Source organism: Gopherus flavomarginatus, chromosome 5 (genome assembly GCF_025201925.1).
Source record: "Gopherus flavomarginatus isolate rGopFla2 chromosome 5, rGopFla2.mat.asm, whole genome shotgun sequence".
In the NCBI taxonomy this organism is placed as follows: Eukaryota; Metazoa; Chordata; order Testudines; family Testudinidae; genus Gopherus; species Gopherus flavomarginatus.
The window spans coordinates 103,308,969-103,324,763 of NC_066621.1; the positions used below are offsets into that span (position 1 = coordinate 103,308,969).

General features: G+C 38.5%; 1 protein-coding gene across 1 annotated transcript in view; it reads right to left on the minus strand.

The window, feature by feature from the left end:
• Nucleotides 1–5,628: 5,628 nt before the first annotated feature.
• The window catches only part of SPRED1 (sprouty related EVH1 domain containing 1), a 117,109-nt gene continuing 106,942 nt past the window's right edge, over nt 5,629–15,795 (minus strand). Inside the window, exon 6 of the mRNA XM_050954855.1 lies at nt 5,629–10,622. Within this exon, the coding sequence (XP_050810812.1) occupies nt 9,963–10,622 (660 nt within the window). The 3' untranslated portion in view covers nt 5,629–9,962. The remainder of the gene's footprint in view (nt 10,623–15,795) is intronic.

A 15,795-nucleotide genomic window follows, 5' to 3' on the forward strand; every position in this document is an offset into this window, starting at 1 on the left:
AGTAACCAACAGGTGTAGCAATACCTATGCAAACCCTAGATAAGGATATCTTAGGATAAAGCTGAAATGGTGCAAAGTGGAGCTGTTTTTCTCTATGTCCGGGGTTTGTTGCAATGCTGTATCTGATTGCTAAACTGGAGCCATGGCCATCCCTAGGAGGGTTTGGGGCCTGTATAGGCCCTGCTTCACATTTTTTATACAAGTGAAATCTGGTGTGGGGAGGGGATACTAGTGCTGGGGGGCGAGGGATGATGGAGAGTCACAGGGTGGGGAAAAGGGAGGGGGCCAAGGCAGAAGGGCAATAGATGGGGTCAGCCTGGCGCTGGTGTGTTCCGGTGGTGCTAGGATGCTGGTGGCTGGTGCGGTGGCAGGTGAGCAAGGAAAAGAAATACAGCACGCACTTTCTGTCGGCGAGTGTGGGCCCAACCCCCGCTGCCAGTGCGAGGCCCCCCACTAAGCCCCCAGGCTGGCCTGGCCCCCCAAAACCACACCCTCCCCCCCCAAACACACATACACTGAAGCATGGGGACCCTCAAAGCACGGTGCCTGGAGCAGTCGCCCCAATTTACCATACCCAAGGCTCTGACTGGAGCTAATGTGAAACACAAAGCCTTAGGAAAACACTGTCATCACTGTCAAAAAGAGTACAAAGAGCTCCATCTTCACCCCAGATCTGTAGCAATATTGTGTAGCTAAGGAAAGAAAAGATTGGAGAGGGTTCAAAGAAGAGCCTGAGAATGATTAAAGGATTGAAAAACACTTCTATATTAAGTCAACTGAGCTCAAAGATGGTTAAGGGTAACTCAATCATAGTCTATAAGTACCTACAGGACAACAGGTAATATCTTTTACTGGACCTATTTCTTTTTGTGAGAGACAAGCTTTCAAGCTACAAAAAGCTCTTGTTCAGGTCTCTCTAATATCCTGAGACCAACATGGCTACAACTATACTGCATACATGGGGACAGATATTTGGTAATAGAAATTTTTCAGTCTAGCAGACTAAGGTATAACAAGCTCCAATGGCCGGAAGTTCATGCTTGACGGATTCAGACTAGAAATAAGGTGCAAATGTAATGGTAAGGTTATATTAACCACTGGAACAACTTATCAAAGGCTATGGTGGATTCTCCATCACTGGAAATTTAGACACATCCAATCTTGAGTTAAAAAAGATATGCTCTATTTCCAATAGGAGTAGATTCAGATCCTATGGCCTGTGTTATACAGGAGGTCACACTAGATGATCACAATGATCCCTTTGGGTCTTAGAAGCTATGAATATAATGGGTATTTTCACTGTTCATTTTGCAGCAAGTAACATAGCACTGGGCTGATTAGTTAAATAACCTGCAGATCAACAGAAGGGAATGAAAGCTTCATGCTGAAGCCTATGCTTATCAGCTAAAAGAACAGGAAATAAAGCGAGGGAAAAAGATGTTGACTCTGGCTTATTTTTATAACGCTAACAGAGTACTAGGAACTGTACAGAGAGGAGACAAGATCTCTGCTGCAGTTTATAGTCTAGCCTGATCATAATATCCAGCAAAGAAAAAGATGGTATCAACTGATTTTGTACCACAGAAAAGCAGCAGGTTTCAGAAGCTCTTGTGTATCAGATGATGGTCCTGAAGGATCTTAAAGGTGACCTGTGTAAAGAAAAGTGGGTTTATGCAGAGAGACAGAGCGCGTCAGTCATTTTCAAACCATGTTACGTAATGTGATTTCTCTTTTTACCATCTAGAGAGACATCATTTTAAGGCTAGTCATGATATTGGCTATAGAAGTAGATGTTCTTTGGTATCAGCATTTGGGCAGGGTTCGGCTAACTTAAATGGTTTCAATGGACTCTTCTTGGCTCACCTTGTTTACCTGCATCGTCAAAGATTTTGATGCATAGATAACTAATCCTAATGAAGATGTATTTATAGGGCTTCTGTTTCTTGGGGTTTGTTAATTTTTGGGTGTATTTTTAGCAAATTTTGACTTTTGTGTTTTCTAAATTTTTTTTTCCAGGGTTTCTTTGTATATAGTGTAATGAGTAATACATAAGAACAGCCATACTGGGTTAGATGAAAGGTTCAATGCCAGGTGCACCAGAGGGAATGAACAGGTAATCATTAAGTGATCCAGTCTCTGTCACTCATTCCCAGCTTCTGGCAAACAGGGGATAAGGACACCATCCCTACCCATCCTGGCTAATAGCCATTGATGGATCTATCCTCCATGAATTTATCTAGTTCTTTTTTGAACCCTGTTATAGTCTTGGCCTTCACAACATCCTCTGGCAAAGAGTTCCACAGGTTGACTGTGTGTTATGTGAAGAAATACTTCCTTTTGTTTGTTTTAAACCTGCTGCCTATTAATTTCATTTGGTGACCCCTAGTTCTTGTGTTATGAGGAGTAAATAAACTTCCTTATTTACTTTCTCCACCCCAGTCATGATTTTATAGATATCAATCATATCCCCCCCAAGATGAAAAGTCCCAGTCTTATTAATCTCTTCTCATATGGAAGCTGCTCCATATCCCTAATAATTTTTGTTGCCCTTTTCTGAACCTTTCCCAATTCCAGTGTATTTTCTGAAAGGGAGCGACCACATCTGCATGCAGTACTCAAGATGTGGGTGTACCATGGATTTATATAGAGGCAATATGATATTTTCTGTCTTATTATCTATCCCTTTCTTAATGCCTAACATTCTGTTTGCTTTTTTGACTGCCGCTGCACACTGAGTGGACATTTTCAGAGAACTATCCACAATGACTCCAAGATCTATTTTACACATTCATTACGATAGCATAACTTTGTAATATTCCCTGGTGCATTTTGTCATAGTACTATTTCAAACAGCACTACGGTAAAGATACTAGATAAATCTTAGTGTGCACAGGCAAGGTCTACACAGACCAATTAACTCACACCACTTTAGAAATCAGGCTCAGACTACTGAATCTGCATTACTGCTCCATGTAGAAAAGCTCTTAGATACAAATACTGTAACTATTTCTAGTGTTTATCAGTTAAAACTGAAACTCAGATGCCCCATGTATTTATCATGATAAGCTAAGAACAAAAGTTTTTTTTCCAGCTCAGTGCACTACTTTTAATTAAATCTGCATGTTTTCCCTCAAAGTCATGTGTTTAAACCTTTACTTCTATTCAAAATAATTTTTTTTTTAAAGGGGGTCAAACTCAGAAGTAGCTTTTCTTTAAGATTTGTCTGTTTTCATGCTGTGCTGGTTTTCAAAAGTTTTGAAAGCGAGTTACCTACATCTGGATAGGGCCCACATCTGGATAGCCACACACAATGTGGAAACAAATTTTTCATCTAGAACCCTGCAATCCATATTTGTGGATTGGATGTGGATACAGATTTTGTATCTGCTCAGGGCTCTACATGTGGATTTTGCTTCTGCATCCATGTTGACATTTCGGTTCACCTTTCCTTGCTCTGTAGGCATTTCAGCTGGTATTTACATTGCTGCCTGTTTTTTCGTTATTGCCAAACACAAGACAATCCACCATGGCCTTCCAGATCCTTAAAAATGGGCATGATGCATATGTGAAATAATTCCTGTGCATTGTTTATTTGAAACAGATATCTTACTTAAAATATATGTTCCAGATAATTCACTGGCTGATATGATTCTTTAGGGAATGGAGTTTGGCAACAGTTACTGTTCGCAACTTCCACTAACAGACAGCAAACCTCTGAGATGGATGATGATTTCTTCTACTTTGGAAATTTGGAAACATTCCCCGCTCACATCATTAAGTTCTTAGATCAAGGCATAAAGATTAAAGCTACCAGTCAGATTTTCAAGGTAGTGTTTCTATTTTCTTTGTACATAAATATAAAAATAGTTCTTAGTCTTTCATACTACTCCAACTTCAAAATTTGTTTTCTCCCGAGTGAATCTAATTTGTTTTGTTACACATACCTTTTATTTGATTTCAGGATTTTTTAAAATTTATTTTCAATACAACGTATAGTAAGGTCTCTTGTTGACATGCAGGGCCAGCTCCAGCGTTTTTGCCACCCCAAGCAGCGGGGAAAAAAAAAAGCCGCAATCGGTGGCAGCTTTATTGCCGCTGCTTCATTCTTCAGCAGCAGGTCCTTCCCTCTGAGAAGGACTGAGGGACTCACTGCTGAATTACCACTGAAGAGCCGTACGTGCCGCCCCTTGCTGCTGTCCGCCCCAAGCTCCTGCGTGGTGCGCTGGTGCCTGGAGCCGGCCCCGCTGACATGAATGTCTGTCTACCCACTGTTAAAAGTGCCTCATGCTCTGTACAGTAATTGCAAAGCAATTAAGAGCAGCTGGAAAGTTTTTGCACTCTTGTCCCCTCAGACTTCTAGCTGCAAGCTAGAGTATGTTATGTGTTGCCTTCAGTTCTAGATTTAACTTTTTGATACCCCAGAATCTGTGTTTACTCTGGTATTTAATGCTAAAAGCAGCCACATCTATCCTTTTGTTTTGTTTTGTTTTGTTCTTTTAGAAGGGCAGGATATGCAAAGATATTTATCATCTATGAGTTGACAGTGGCAATGGTAGAGATGGCTTTCTTTGAGGCAGACAGTAGGCACCGCCTACATTTTTAATTCTTATAAATAGACCCTGATGGAACACTACGTCAAGTGTCCTTTGCTGCTTATGCATTTCAACTTGGAATTTCCCCCAGGATACTCTCCCCCCAACCCCAGGGTTGTAGAAAACCACAGACTTACTGGTCTCTGTGTTAGTTTGCCTACTTCCCTTTTATGGCAATATCTACCTTTTCCATCTATTAGCTGCCCCAGGAAGTCAGCTATGTCAGTCACATGCTCAGTCCTTTTGACCATAACTAGACCAACTATCCTCAGGTATTTGTTAGATGAGTGGCTGTATTCACACATGGGAATAGTTTGAGGAAGCATGTAGCAAAGCCCCTCCAGAGATTACTTTATCACGTGTAACAAATGTGAAAGCATTTGCAAGAGCTAGAGGCACATGGAATTGAATTTAGAACAGTCTGTACTAAATTCTGACAACTGACCTTTCAAATCATATCCAACCTTGATGCTTTCTATAGGTCCATCTTCCACTGAATTTCTTCTTTGTTGAACAGATTTTTGTCCTTCATATACTTGGCTAATTTAATTTTTTTCTATCCTACTCAATTTTTCCTTCTGTAGCGAGTGTTCATTGTTTTAATATGTTTCTGAAAAATCTAAAAATTAAAATCCAGACATAAGGTTTTAATGAAAGTGGTTAATTGTCTTGCATGGTTCAACAGAAGTTCAAACAAACAAACCTGATATAAAAACAGCAAACCTAACAATAGTCAGCTCCATAGTATGACTGCAGGTACAATTCATGTTGTACTATTAATGAGCACAGAGTAATCTGGAACAGGCAAGTATTTGATTAAGATGTAATAGTAACACCTTTAAAACTGATAGAATAAAGAATGCAAGAGCTTCAAAGTAACACAGTGGTTGGTAAATTTTCAAATGTATTAGAGATTTGATTACACTTTATAAATATTAATGCTATATGTATTCTCCTCTCCAGCAACAATACTTAACTTCTTATATACTGTTGTTCTTAGCAGCCCCAAAAGACAATGGGAAAAACATGTCACAGGTTTAATTTCATGATAGTTTTAATCAGGTAATTGCAGAAAAACATTCAAACTGTTGTATGATATTATCTGATGTCAGCTTACAAGTGTATGATGTAACAAAACAGTTACAAACTTGTATATGCGTATTTACATTATATATTCAAAAGTAACAAGCTATATTCTTATACATAGAAGAAATACATCTATGACATGAGAAACTAAATCATACATTATTTAGTAGAAAGAAATAGCTGTTAAGATTTTAATGGAAATAATATACAAGTGAGGCACTTTTTGAGGTCGTTAGGTGGAAATCAAATGGCACTAAGCAAAAGAAGTGGCAGTGTTCACGAATGAAAATCTATGTACAGATTATACTGTAGCTTCAAATACAACTGTTTCTCCACTAGGTAATGCTTTAGAAACCTCAAAACTAACAACAACGTTTGCAATTTAAGAAGCTTTAAGAAAAAAATGCTTACGTTTATCAGTGCACCAAAGCATATGGAAGTTTTAACCACTTGGCTGCTGACTACTAGTACCATAAGGCTCTCTCCCCCCTCTGGTAATCCTTATCTTGATATTTCTTTAATGAATATGTATGCATCACTGTACTGTCCACATACAGTGGTGTAAATTCTGTGAAAATGTAAAGTCCAATTTAAAAATTGTGCATTATTTACATGAGGGTTTTCAACATTATCCTCTAAGTACACATGGAAAGATCATTCAAAAGAGACCAAGTCAGAAATGGGAGTGCTACATTTCAACATGCAAAAATCTACGCATTCTTTGAAATAGTTTATCCAGAGCATAACTCGTGCTGGACACTTGTGAATTTTATGCAACCATTTACTGTGCTGTTCTACAAACAATTACTTACCAGAGGTTTCTCAGTATTTTGTTTTAATCTTGCTTAGAAGATTATAGGCACCCCACTTCACCACTGTTGAGTTGATGGTGTGCTTCTTCATGCTTGTTTAAAAAAAAAGTTACTCAAAGAATTAAATTTCTCTATCTACATAAGTGTTTTGTACCACCATCTTGGAAATAGAAAAACCCCAAACAAAGGCAAAAAAACCCAACCCAGTTATTCTTGGAGGTCCACTGGTAGAACACTTTTTTCAAGCATGATTTTAGCGACTCATACTTCTATATTGTAGGCTCATTTCATATAATCTATGGTCCACTTTGTAAATGTGTACTGTAGCAAACATTTTATTTTTAAAGTCAGCTGTAATAGAAACATTTAAAAGGCATAAGATCTCAGGAATCAGAGTAAGGGTTCTTATTCCAACTTCCAGTTAAGGATAGTTTTTACTAAATTCATACCTCAAACAATGTACTGTTGTATTTAGCAGGCAATTTGTACAGGAATATAGCTACAATACATGATTGGGCTACGTAATCATGCTTGCCTTTAGTTTTTCCAATAGGTGGTGCCCAAGTGCTACAGTTGACCTCTTTCCCCAGGAGACTAAATGCTTTCTTTTCATAACTGTAGAGTTCACCATGCCAGGAAAGTGAATCTTCTATGGCTGTTTCCTAAAACTTAGGTCTCCCATATGGCAGCACAGAGCTCTGTTACAAAGTCACATGAGTAAAATTTGACTTCTGACTTTTCAGAAAAAAATATTGTATTAAGTTTCCCTCTTCCCTTTCAAAAACTTGAGAAAAGATTTCAGAAGGAAAGTTAAATGTCACTTAACACTGCCACAGACAAGGAGTGGGATGCAAGGGACAGTCCTTGAATGGTTTTGCAAAGTGTCTATTTTTGGATACTCAGAAAGTGCCTCCAAAAGTGAGTAAGAACCCAAACAGTACAGAGATGTATGCCTCTCTGTGCTCTGCTACCTCCAACCCATGTGTCAGTGTACAATCATGGTAATTCTTTCAATTAGTCTTAAACTGGGTGAACTGCTAGAAAGACCCATGGTGAAAAAAGATAACGACATTAAGGTTTGTTTTTTTTTTTTTTCAAATGGATCAATTTTTTTAAAAGAGTAAAGGAAAGGATGGGGACAAAATTTTAGCAGCAAAGTGGTTAAATGCGAATTGAAAATATTACTGCACACATTCAGTAAAAATATTAAAGCATATATGTTGCATATAAAATACAGTACAGGACCAGGAGTTGCACTATGCTGAATAGTGCTCAGAGGAAATTGTTAAACTCATTTTTTCCAGAAGTATATACACAATGCAATTCTACAGTATTTTCCTATACAGCCAGCAAGTTTTTTTCTTAGGTTGTTCATACCTCGCTCAATCTTGTTAAAAACCTAGCACTTACAAATATTTTTTATTCACAAGGAAAACATTCCCATTTCACTAATGAATAGTTTAAGTAACAGTCTATTCTAGGCAATCAAGTTTATCTGAAAACACGTAAAGCATGAAAATCATCCAGAGTAGCAGCTTTCAAATATATAAACAGTAAAAACGATATTTAAGACTGCTGCTACAGTGTCATATTCTTGGACTTAGTTCATCCAATCAATTTTTAGTACAAAACTAGAAGCTCTTTCATAACTTCTACAGTTATCAATATATTTGTCTTCTTTTCAATGTGAAATAATACTTCAAGATGCTCTATGTACACAATGCTGTCAATTTGAGCTGTCATATAAATATAAATGTTTTCTTTAAAAAAGTATTTTACAGACAGATAGTGTTATATACATTTGTTCAGAATTTGATTCCTGGACTACGGAAGAGAACTAACAAAAGCTTTAATATATGTAAGAAAGAAAAGTTACATACACCCACACAGAGAAAAATGCATAGAAAATTAAGGTTATTTAAAAAAAAATCAACTATGCAACTTTTTATAGGAAAAGTGTACAAGGGACATTCCTTCCCACTCCAACCTTATTGGGATATCTTCTAAATGAATGAATACCTTTACTTCTGTTAGAATTTTAACATGACAATAAACATTATGAGTGAATGTATTTTGTTGTACCATGTAAGAAGAGTCATGACCACTATCTGTTTAAAGATTCTCTAACAGTTAACCAGTTAGAATACTTGACCAATTGCTCTGTAAATTAAACATTTAGTAATATAATACCATGGCCAGTTTTATATACATTTTGTGTACACACACACACACACACATTTATTCCAATTTTGCAGGGGCTGTAAGTTGTTAATTTTTTTTTTAAACAGAATAATTTTATTCTTGCCAGTTTAAATAAAAAAGATGCTACAATTCAAAATAATAAAACAATTTCAATGTTTGTTAATTATTAATCTTTCAGTTTAATCATTGTACTTGATAAACAGTTGAACATAATCTTAGCAGAAGGATAAACTGAGAACACTGTTGAGATACCATTGCAACTCCCTTATTGGACCTTTTGCTTTGCTGAACATTTGTAAATGCAGTAAAATCTTTTTTGGAAGACACCCCAAAAGAAAACAACTTGCTGGTTCAGTAACAGAAAACAACTTCCTTTTTGCTATATTATTGAAACCAAAGTCATTTATATAGAAAAATAAACGTGTTCTTATTAGAACATTTTAGACAATTACATCTGTGCTTAACAAAAAAATATTGGTCACTCAAGACTATAATAATTAATATTTTAAAAGGTTTTTAGAGATTACCAGAATGCATGGATACAACTCAATACAAACTGTAGCTGATGGGAAATAGGACTGAAAATACCAATTTGTCCATCTGGAATAGAAATGCTACTAAATAAACTAATTAAATATTTAAAATACTATCATGGAATGTGATTGTAGATATGATTCATACCTACTATATAACTGGAAGGGGGAAGGAAAGTTTAATATGTAATAATTCGTACCTTACACATTTAGTTAAATATAAACATTTGTTATTTATATATAAAGTTGCTTCCAAAAATCTATTAATAAGTGATTTAGTTGCACTTAAATCAGTTTCATTTCTGATTTGCCAAGTATTAACTTTTCTTAGTCTTAAATCAACTGTCATTAGTGCACTTTTAATTTCCTCTCAAATAATTTGTAATTCTTTTAAGAGCCCCAACACCTAAACCATGAATGTACAAAATGGCAAAAGTTAATCCCTTTTAGTATAACTGCAGTTTATATACTCATTTTATAGCCAATAATAAGAAAAGGCTTCCTTTTCCAAACTCCTTCACAACTTGCAACGAAACACCATGCACTGAAAGGAAATAGTTAGGCATGGCAGCTAGCATTTGTAAAATGCTAAGGTCTGACAAGTCTCGCTGCTTCTTCCACATCAGGCTTCTCTTACACGAGATAAGATTTCCTTCTGCTTGCCAAAAGCTTCCACAAATCCAAGATAGATGCTTCCTGGAAACAAAGATTTTCAGCTCTATTTGGCACTAGACTGTTCATCCAGCAGCTTTATGCTTTCCTCCACAGCACCCACACACCTCACCACAGTGATGGCATGCTCTCAAGGGGAGGTAGCAGCACATACATGGGGCAATGAATGACAAAGCTATCAGGGCTAACCATCGTAAGCAGAACTTGTCATCACTAGTGTCACATGAGCAGGGGTCAGAGAAATCTCCTTCAGAATCTGACATGCAGTGATATAGCATGCTTTCTGCACAAAGCATGCAACTAACTTGGTATATGCATCTTTTAATAGGATCTGGAGCATCCTGACATTTTCCCCTGCCATTCTCTTCATGATTAAATCTCTCCTGGCAGTATATACAGCGAGAACGCTCACCATCCTCTTTCCTTCTTTTTGACTTTTTAAATTTTAACGAGGAAGGTTGTGTTTTAAATACCACAGAACTCTTCGGGTCTTTTAGTGAATTCAGCTTAGTCCCATCCACACATGGATATAGATAGTCCGATTTTTTATTGTCGGACTTAGAAAACTGTATATTGGAGTCCGCCTCATCCCTCTCCAGATCATTTTTCCACATGTCAGGATGTCTGTAGTCTGCATAACGACGTATTAAAATATCACGAGGATTTATTCTAACAATTTCCTCTTCATCCTGAAAGCTGACGTGTCTGATTGATTTCAATGGGACCTGAAATGGTAAATGGAAGCATCTTGTTAAATTATGTACAGGGACACAGTTAGGTTAGTACTTCAGTTACCATACAAATCAGGGCACAGAACTTTTCCCCATTACCAGGAGACAGTGCTTTTAGTTTATATATGCTCTAGCACAATCTGCATAACAGACTTTTACAAAGGTGTAAGCTCAACTTATTTTGTGAAGCAGATGGTCAAACAACATACAGGTTGTAATGCAAAAGCCACCACCATCGATTCTTGAATAATTTCAAAATACTTTCTAATGGAGTTGTCTTTGCTTACTGAAGCAGTACTTCACAAGAAATACATTAATGCTTATGGTGGGAGCTCTCAGCCAGTTACCACAAAAGGGGTTTAAAACACAGCTGGCATCTAATGGAAATTTTGCTAAACCAAGATTGACATAACTTTTTTATAGTTCTATAAAGACTGGCTGGTGATGAGAGCCATCTTTCACTATTAATGAAAATAAGTTTGCTATAAAGTTTTCATTTATGAGCAACGATTAAAAGCAAACAATCCTTTCCCATCACTGCCAACAGCAAACAAGTCCCTCAATTATAGGGGAGGTTAACCTCTGCTGAAATACTTGAGATTCATGAAGATTTAGTTGGCTCCATGGAATAAAGTTCAGAGCCAGCCAACCTTGCCAATGGTAAACACGCTAATATTGTAGAGCAAAATAGAGAGGGGACTCTTTGAAAAGCTGCAGAGCACAGTCCTCAATAAAAATATAGCAACAGAAATCTAAGGTACTGTAGTGGTGTTGGGTCTTTAATGGCAAGCATATATACCTGACTTCAGCCCAGAATGGGGGGTGAGATAGCAACGGATGCTGGGAAAGGCAGCGCTATATAAAATAGTTCTGTCTGCAGTGCTTCATGGGAGCAGTTTGTGCTTTATGCTCTCCACAATGGCTCTAAGAAACACTAGATACGAGGAAAAACCTGGAGTGGGGCTCTCCATTAAGGTAGCTAGGGCAGCAGAAAGGACAGACTGTAGGAAGGACCTGTTAAGAGGCTTAGAGACAAGCAGAAAAGAAGGCAAGGGAACTTTGGGGAGGATTATGTTGTTCAAGGTCTGAAGGTATTATATAGAATGACCTCCATGGAAGAGTGAAGTAAATGAAGGGAAAGACCTGTGGCAACACAGTAATGGTGTAGGCTTGAGGCCTGGCATTGACACCTGCCTATTCAGGTGTCTCAAACTGGGGATTCCTCTACAGCAACAGACTTCTGAGGAGGTGCACGAAATCCCACAGTAGACATATGTGATAACTGCTCTCCAGGGAGCATGAAGTTTTATATTCTTTATGAAGTCCTTTAGTATCTACTATAATAGTTTTATTCTTGTTAGCCATACAAAATATCCAATCTTTCTTTGAATCTTGCTAAATTCTTGACTTCTACAATATCTTGTGCAGGGTGGATTGATTTAAATGAAAGCAATTTAAATCAATGATGGTAATCATGATTAAATCAGGAAGAAGGAAACCTTCATTTAAATAATAGATTTTAATCTTGCTCTGCATTTGCAATTTAGGCATTTTCCTAAAGAAAAGCTGAATCTCATTTGTTTGTAACCATGCTGAACTGCAACTAAATAAAGCCTTTACATTAAATTTGGTCCTTTTTGCAACCAGAAAGAAACAGTATATCTATACACATTTCTTTAAACAATTATATAGATTAACATATATTTTTTTCAGATTCTTAATTTTTATATTTTATAAAATGGATGCCTTTTTGTAAAATGGATATATGATCCATTTCTTATTTACCAGATTAGTTTTTTATTTGTGATTTGTGTTAAGCTCTACTTGGATGGAAATTAGAATTCAATGGGCAAAACCAGCTTTTTTTATTAGTTCAATAAAATGACCTTAAATCAGACATGCCAAACCCGTGGGGAAAAAACTGCAGAAATTGGGCTTGTTTTTGGGTTAATTGGTGTGAGAGTTGCTTGTTGGCTAGTAACTTGTTTGACTTGTAGCATCTTCTTTTTTTGATTGGGTCCCAGCAAGCAGGGGCGGCGGGGGGGCACGACAAGCAGGGGCAAGCAGAAGAGAAAGTCGGGGTGCACAGCGGACCCACCACAGCCCCAGACTGCAAGCCGGGGGGGGGTCTAGTCACATAGAGTGTGTTGGGATTCTTAGGGACTGGCTTGTTTTGGCCGTGTTTTGAAATGGGATTAGCTTGATTTTTGGCTTATTGTGAAAGTCAGGGTACTTATTTACCGTGTGAAAGTTGGCAACTATGCTTCAGTGTGCTGGAGACTTTCCAGGACTTTCCGTGATCTCCGTGACTTCTGCAGTGGCTGGCGCTGGCTCAGGGACTGTCCAAGTCAGGCATCCCCTGAGCCAGCAGCAGCAATTTGGGTGTGTGGGAGGGGGTTCAGGGCTAGGGGGTTGGGATGAGGGGTGGAGCTTACCTCATGGGGAGGTGCTCCCCCTAGCATGTCTCTGCAGCTCCTTCATGGAAGGGCCAGGGGGCTCCGCGCATTGCCTGCAGGCCCTGCCTCTGCACTCCCATTGGCTGCAGTTCCCGGCCAAAGGGAGCTGTGGAGCCGGTACTTGTGGCAGAAGCAGCACGCAGAGCCCCCGTGCCCTTCTCCTCCCAAGGAGTGGCAGGGACACACAGTCAGGTAGGGAGCCTGTCAGCCCTGCCAACACCCCCCCAGCACCGGTGGGAGTCCTTGGCCATATGCCACTGCCAGCCCCTCCTTCCCTGCGCCAGTGGGGGGGCCTGGCCTGTGCACAGCCCATCCCACTCCCCCGCCCCAGCACCAGCAGGGGTCCTAGGCCACCCACCCAGAGCACCTGCGTCCCACCTGGTCCATCCCTTCAGAGCACCTACAGCCCCCTGCCCAAGTTTCAGTTAGAGGTATACAGTAAAAGTCATGGACAGGTCACAGGCCATGAATTTTTGTTTATTGTCTGTGACCGGTCCATGACTTTTACTAAAAATACCTGTGACTAAAATGTAGCCTTATTTATAACCAACTGATTTATTAAACAAAAGGACATATCTGTAGTTAGTGAACTGAACCGACTGCTTCTGGTCACTATGACCTTCAAGATTTTAAAAACTAGTAGATCTCATCCTCTCATCTAGTTTTTATTAATACATTGGAAGAGGAAAACAAGCTTCCCTGCTTTTTCAAATCCCAATTGGTTTAATAGTCTGAAAGAAATAGCTTTAGAACTGAAATAGTTCAATAAACTGAAATAAAGAAGATATTCTCTCTGTTCCTGCAGAAAAGCCTACTGCTGTCAAAAGCTGGTTTAGCACTTCAATAAACTAATTCCAGGTGCTTAACCAGTAACTTTCACCCATTCAGTGGTTTGAAAAAGTATTTCCTTTTATCAGTTTTGAGTCTGCTACCTTTCAGTTTTGTTGGATGTCCCTTGTGTCTGTATATTAGACATGGAGAACAGAAGTTTCTCATCTAATTTCTCAATACCATTCATTACTGCTGTATACTTTTACCATGTCCCTTCTTGTTTGTTTGATCTCTAAAATAAACAATCCCAATATTTACAGTCTATGTGAGAATTTTTCCATGCCCCATATCATCTTGTTGCTAGTTTCTGAACTCCCTCTAATTCTGCAATATCCTTTCTGAAACAGGGGTGACCAATACCAAACACAGTATTGCAGAGGTCAACTCATCTCGAAAGGATACTGAAAGAAACTGGGACTGTTTACCATAAAGAAAAGACAAATAAGACAATAAAAGCATACAAAATAATGAATGGAACTGAATAAGCAGAGAGGGCAAATCGAAATTCTCTATCTTGAAATACAAGGAGTAGGGAACATTTAAATGAAAATCCATTGAAAGGAAATACTAAGGAGCTTACAATCAAAGTATAAGAGGAGACAACAGCTGGATTCGGACAGGCAATAGTGAGGCAATTATGTTCAGTATAAATTAGCAGCAGTCACAGCACATCACATGCATAGCCTTTATTGAGTACTTTACTGATATGAAAACAGGTGAGTTTTAAGGAGAGATATGAAGGAGGATAGCATAAAGGTTCTGCACATACATATTGCACAAACTTCCCATAAAATAAGAGGCAGCTGAAAGAAATCATAAGTCTCGGTTCAGCCATAAAATGGGAATATTATTACTTAACTTCCTCATGGGGTCCTGCAAGGATGAATTCACTTAGGTGAAGTGAGGAACTTTGGTGCTATGCTGGGGGTTATAGAAGAACCCAGACCAAGAGACTGGAAACTCTTCAACTTTCAAGTCCGGTTTTTTCTCATTCTGCTCTCAGGCGCATGATTTGTGAACCTTCTAACAGAAAAGGCTGAGGGGGTTGAGCCCCCTAATTTAGTAGACCCACATGATACCATAGGCAGGGGTGGCCTCTATACTATCATTTAGACTGCATAAAGCTGTTCTGCCAGGAATACCCAGCCCTTTAGACTGACATTCCCTGGAGCCCTTCTCAGTGTGGGTTTCCAAAATGCAGGGGAAGAACTACAGTTGAGTTGCTCTGTGAGTTTAGGGGTGGAATATGCCATGACCAATATTTGTTCCCTTGGCACTAATCCATAGAAAATTTGAGGATGGGCTTCCATTTGGTCTAGGAGAAAATGTGCGAATGGAGGACTTATGGCATGCAGCCAATACTACTCCTTTCTTCATGCTTCCTCTGGTCCTGCATTAAGGGGTTAGGGCTCCCTTCTGCTCATGGAAGCAGAGATATCTCTAAAGATTAGGGACATTTTTGAACAGAAGTAGTTACAGTTTTAGCACTAGAACTGGATAATCAGTTATTTTTTAAACAGTTAATGCATATTTGTCATAAATCTGTTCATTCTTTCCTTAGAAGTGTATTACACTATCACACATTTCCCTCTAAAGGGGTCCTTCACTCACACAAAATGCTGAAAATGCATTCTAATTAAACAGAAATAAGTCCTTCCTTAAAAAAACTGGTTAACTAATAAAGCATGGAGGACAAGATTAGGGTTAACAGTCCTGTAATTTGACCTTTTCTCCTTCCTCCTTTGTGTTTGTAAAGCTCGTTATTTTTATTTATTCATTCATACACATGGATACTGTATCTACTTCTCCTTCCCCAAATCACCCCCCCATTTACCATCTGCTCAAATGCTTCAATGCTGATATATTAAAACTTGGCAGCA